The sequence below is a fragment of the Tetrao urogallus genome (genome assembly GCF_951394365.1).
Source record: "Tetrao urogallus genome assembly, chromosome: 1".
NCBI lineage: Eukaryota > Metazoa > Chordata > Aves > Galliformes > Phasianidae > Tetrao > Tetrao urogallus.
In genome coordinates this window covers 164,180,253-164,186,252 of record NC_136813.1, presented here as the reverse complement: position 1 = coordinate 164,186,252, position 6,000 = coordinate 164,180,253, and the positions used below count along the sequence as shown (strand labels likewise).

The window sequence follows — 6,000 nt, the reverse complement described above, 5'->3', positions numbered from 1 at the left end:
TTTTTACTGACAGAGAAACACACAGATCTATAGATCTATCTCAGGAGAAAGAACACTGGTTATGTACTTTCCTGCTGAAAATTATTAAACATTCTTAACAGAATACACAAAGTTGCACGTATTTGACATTACCAGCTGTTTTCTCTATGTAGAGATCATTTTCTTTCCTTCCCAAATTTTAGTAGAGCCAATCAAGAAAATCAGTGCAGAAAGTACTGAATATTGCAGAAAGAATTGCACTGGCTAATTGTAAGTAAAGAATGCAGTTATGGCACAGTTTGAGGTGTTATGCATGTTAGCAACATGAGTGCAATTTACTTGCTGACGTTTCTACTTTACAAAGAACGGAGGTCTCCCCATTAAAACCTGAAGGTTGTGATTTACACACTTATTAGCCCATAAACAGGCAGTACCTCCCTGAATAAACACCAAAGAAAACAGGAAGGAATTCTCAGCAGTGAGCATTACAGTAATGAGCATTACAGAGATGAAAGAATTAAAAAATATGTATATACACAGCACCTACAATTTGCACCTAAATGACAGATGTTCCTGCTTTGATGTTCTTACCACATCAGAGTTCTCACTTTATTTGAAGCTGGAGACCAGTAATTGTGTTAGGAATACACTTCCCACAAAACCCTCCACATCTTCCATATATTTTGGTACCATCCTAGAAATTAGACAGAGAGAACAGTCAATCAAGAGAAGCTGCTGAAATCTCAGTTGTATGAAATGCTTCTTGAGGTTTGCACACAATAGACATTTTACAGATCAAACCTACAATTACTAAATCTAGAGATGATAGCATTTAATTAACAGAACAGGCAGAGAAATCCTTTATCATTATTGTTGTATACCTTCCACTCTATCTTGGTATGCAGTATTTTTCTTAACTCTGCTTGTTTACTTCTCCTCTTCAGTTGGTCTTTTGGTTTCCACTATGAGACAAGTTGGAAGCAACTCCTGCAGTATGTATCTTCAATAAAATGGTATTTTGTATAAGGCAATATTAGGTACCTCCAAATTTTCAATGAACCCAATCAATGTGACAATAGGCTTATAAAACCAGTAAGAGAAGGCTAGGTAGGCAGTGCAATCTGTATTAGATTCCAAGAAGTGTGATTAAACATGTTGTGATATCTTTAAGATTAGTTTATCAGGCCTCATGCTGCACTTGTAAGAACATTTAGATAGATCAGTGGCCTTGAGCACTGCATTTTATTAATAAATAGCTTTGCACTAAAGAGTCATCATCAGCACATCCAGAGGCATAACATTTTACAATAGCAGGTAAAGTAAAACAGTATTGACTTACATGGGATTTGTGTATGTCAGCGGTTGCATAGTTGCCCTGAGCCATCCACCTAACAGTACTGGATAATCTCAGACCTGTACCAGCCAAATTAATGCTGAACTGGCCCTAACAAAACAAAAACAAAAGGTAAAGTACAGAACTGATAAACAGAGTTCAAAATACTAAAACACTCATATATATAGCTTAGGTTATATCTGGACATTAAGTACTCAAAGATGCATAGCTCTCCTGGGTTAGTTACATCACGTTATTTCTTATCTTTTGACTCTCACAACACAAAAGCACATGAACCAGTTATTCTGTAGTAAGTAGCACCTGTTTGCAAAGTCTGAGCGCAGAACTGACATCAGTTGATTAGGCTGGAGCACCTCTTCTATGAAGAAGGGTTGAGGGAACTGGGCTTGTTTACCTTGGAGAAGAGAAGGCTCCGGGGAGACCTCATTGCAGCCTTCCAATTCTTGGAAGACAGCATATAAACAGGAGGGGGTATGACTTTTTATAAGGGTGGACAGTGATAGGAAAAGGGGGAATGGTTTTAAATTGAGACAGGGGAAGTTTAAGTTAGATATTAGGAGGAAGTTTTTCACACACAGGGTGGTGACGCACTGAACAGGTTGCCCAAGGAGGCTGTGGATGCCCCATCCCTGGAGGCATTCAAGGCCAGGCTGGATGTGGCTCTGGGCAGCCTGGTCTGGTGGTTTGACCCTGCACTAGTAGGGGGTTTGAAACTAGATGATCATTATGGTCCTTTTCAACCCAAGATGTTCTATGATTCTATCATCAGTTAATTCAAATTATTTTAGCCTCCTTGCTACATATTTAAATTAAATTTACAAAAATTATGTACATGCAATATGCAAGAGTGAGGCTGATTTTCTTGAAAGACATTTCTAAGTGCCTGAACTTTTAGGAGACAACACGGTCAGGTCCCGATGTTGTCTGGAAATTGGAGATAAATCACTTCTTAGCCATCCAGGTCTCAAACCTTTGCCTGCAAACTGCCCAAGCATCATTATTATATCATCTCCCATTTCTTTCTCTGTATACTTAATAACATAACTGAACACGAACATAAATGGAGGATAAAACAAATACCTTTGTTGCTAAATAGGATGCTTTGCTATACAAACCATTCAAAATATTTTATTGATTCTGAAGTCTTTGCTTATGCAAATAAATACTCTGAAAACTATCTTCATAACACAGATGGTTCATATGAGGACAAGAAAAATAATTTAAAAGCTAATAAACAAACCTGGGAATAGAAAATGATTAAATTATATCTACACAGAAAAGCAATGTGTGGAAAAGTAAGTGCTACCTCCACAAAGAGCCTAAGTGTTGGTTTAGGCAGAACTCTAATCTGAAAATTTCCAGCCACCCGCATACAATTCTCAAAGGCCTGAATTTCTGATTTCAGACTATAAAAATTGCTTAAATCCCAATATCAAATGTTTAGCAAAGATAAAATCTCCATTATGTATTTCAGCTTTCATATTTTATTTTTAATATTGCCAGTGATATATATATGTATGTATACAAAAGATCTGTGTATGTTTAATATGTTTTATATGTGTAAAAATACATCATTCAGTCTTTATTCTTGAAAGTCATTGAAATTCCTTTCTAAAAATTCAGTCTTACGTTGTTTGTTATGGCAGATTTGTTTCAAGTGCATTTCTACACAGATTTGATATGTTGATAGCACTCCTACGCTCAGGATGCACTAACATAAGCAAGTATCGATTGGGTAGATAGTTCTTTGAAGGCTGAAAAAGGACATTTCCATGAATGAATAAAGCATCTGGAGGAAATTCATACAAATGGTGTGGAATGTTTCCCACAGTTAACAGGCCCAACGTAAATATGTTCATAGGGTTATGTTTTGTAAAAATAAATGAATGAATGGACACTTTTTGTCTGCAGGGGTTTAACACAGGGGTTAGTTTCAATGCTAATTCACAAATGAAAATACATCAGTGCAAAAACACATAAGCAGAATGACTTCCTGACAAAAGTTACTGATCACAAGTAGATATATACTGCACCGAGCCCAGAGTCTGAATGTTGAAGGTATTCAATACTGTAAAGAACTCCAACAGTTTTCTTGCCAAAGGTTAAGTTTGCCTAACTTAAGCACTTCATTTGTACCTTAGTTGTAAGTCTCTGTCTGCCCTTGAATGTATCCTCCCACACAGCCTGTCTTAAGCTTAGGCATCCAGGTTAGATAGACAACAAATATTCACTTCCATGCAAGTTTTGAGCTTATTGGCTTTATCTTCCTTTATAATGAGTGAAAATAAATATGCACTTCCAGAAGATGATCTTGAGGTCATTATCAGACACCTTAGGATATCCTAAGGTTTCTAATGTGGTAAGAGTCTATGAACCATTTTCTAGGGAATCCCATTTCTTCCAATAGACTCCAAAGACAGCATTGGTTGACTAGATTATGCCAGGGCTATAACTGCATTAGCAAGGAGTAGACTGCAGTATGAGCAAAACTGTGAAGTGAAAAAGTCAAGAACCTCATGTCCATATACAATAGACAAATCAGATTTTACACTGGACTAACTCTCATCTAGTCCCATAGACTGAGTTCTCATCAGCAGTTGGAGCACATATGGCCCTTCTGGAACTCATCATTTGATTCAGTTTCATCCAGAGGGCATCCAGTTCATGCGTCCCAACACTGCTCCATGGCATGAGCCAACAAACAGAAAGCTGGGACACAAAGACATTCACTTAAGAAGCCTCAGCCATTCCAAACTAAAACACTGACATTGAATTCAGCAGCTAAACAAGGTTGATTTCTTCTGGTAGTTCTCAAAGGCATACAGTTTGTGATAGAAACAGAAAAAAGCAGATGATGGAACAGAGGAAGGAGTAAGAAAAAGCACTTATTAATGTCACACACACACCAGGCAGAACGAATTTCAGAAATTTAGAACCTTGCAGCACTAAATCAGTAAAACTTTTTTTCTTTTTTCAAGGGGAGAGAAATCATTAATACCTGTGGACATCTGGCAGCACTGTAGCAATCTCCAGCTGTAGCAAACGGAACTGCTCTCCCAAGTATAGTCTGAGCAAAAAGAAAATCTGTGGCTAGAAAACAGAAAATTACTCAACACCGAAAGTACTGCATTAGAATATTAGAATCTCAGGTGATAACAGTGTGAAAAAGACAATTTTTTTTTTTTTTTAATAAACAGTGTTTTACATTGTCCATTCCAGCTTATGCCACATGAATCAAATCTACAAGCCCAGTTTGCTCTTTGAGACACAGTGAACATAGGAGGATATGCAGCTGGATGTAGCTCCACATGAGCTGGCTGTGGCCCAGTTTGCCATCTTCAGGCAGGGGCTTGAAAGTGTTGCAAGATTCCCAGTCCCTTTAGTCTGAAAGGGACAGTGTACAACATGGCATTGTTCTCAACCTTCTCAAGAAAAATATGCCAATGAATTAGAGGAAATGGAATAATGGAAATAAAATCTTTGAAACTGAATCTAATTCATATGTAAATTAAATAAGCAAATGCAAAATTCAGGTCATTTGACTACTTGGGACGGACTAACATAGGAATTGTTTCTCTGTTTCTTGTGTGTGTTTTTTTTTTCTCCTTTGATATTTCCACTGAAGTCATAAAGAAAACACAAATTTTGTTTGTCAGGAATGGCATTACTAGATCCACAGTGAATTGAAGCGATAATTCTCTAATCACAGCCGTGCACAATATCAACAGAAGGCTCACACTGGCTGAAACTGCCAAAATGCTTACTTTTAATTTGCATGGAGGCGACATCAAATCTTATTTTGCTAAAAACCGTGAAGCCAGCTGCAAGGTAATCATTTCGACAGGCACAGTCTTGCCTCCTGCTTCCATTGAAAGGACATTCATATGGATTCTGTAACCTAGAGAATAGAAAAGATTTAGTTTTCCATTTGACATTTTTCCGTAACAGAATACCGTAGTGAAAAATAATTGTATTGCATTATGCCACCTACAGAATATTAAACAATTACTGAACGTGAAATTCAGCTATTAGCTCAGCTCAACTGAAATATCAGTGTGGATTAAAGCCATTTCTGAAGTCAAGATAGAAAAAAAAACAAAACATGATCATTTATTGCAACTATCTCAAGTCCAGCTTGGAAATATCCACATTTCTGCAGGTGTGTTTGTAAGTCTAGATATTCAAAACAGAAAATCAAGGAAAATAAATTATATTAATCTGCTCTCACCACAGGTAAGTATCATTCTACTGATTTATTTTGGAAGAAATAAATGCACTTAATGAATTTACAAAACCACTTTTTTTTTTTTTTTCTTACCTGAGTCCATACACTTCAGAGAAATTGTCTGCTTCTCCTTTTACCAACGTCAAATATTCTTTGGGATTGTCTAAGTGCATGTCTGAACAATAGATCTGCAAGAGCAAATATAGACCTTTAGCAAGATCTTTATGAGAAAAGTATTACTTAATAAAATTGTGTTCATAAAAACTCAAATATTAAGCATACTTTTATCATCCTTCCTTTAATGTTGAGTAGGTATTCACCGTCTTTTCTCATCCCTTTTCTAATCTGGATATCTTTGCAGGTGGTAATAATTTCACCTTCAAAATGAATGATTAAATCATATTAATATTTCATAGACAGAATGCATTTTTAGTACTTAGTT

The 6,000-nt window shown here is 36.5% G+C and overlaps 1 protein-coding gene across 1 annotated transcript in view; it reads right to left on the bottom strand.

Annotated features, from left to right (window-relative positions):
- Positions 1-583: 583 nt before the first annotated feature.
- Positions 584-6,000, bottom strand: part of ADAMTS20 (ADAM metallopeptidase with thrombospondin type 1 motif 20) — a gene marked incomplete at both ends in the record, with an annotated part of 83,517 nt that continues 78,100 nt past the window's right edge. Inside the window, 6 exons of the mRNA XM_079536146.1 lie at positions 584-673; positions 1,319-1,423; positions 4,332-4,423; positions 5,098-5,231; positions 5,652-5,746; positions 5,841-5,935. Of these exons, the coding sequence (XP_079392272.1) occupies positions 584-673; positions 1,319-1,423; positions 4,332-4,423; positions 5,098-5,231; positions 5,652-5,746; positions 5,841-5,935 (611 nt within the window). The remainder of the gene's footprint in view (positions 674-1,318; positions 1,424-4,331; positions 4,424-5,097; positions 5,232-5,651; positions 5,747-5,840; positions 5,936-6,000) is intronic.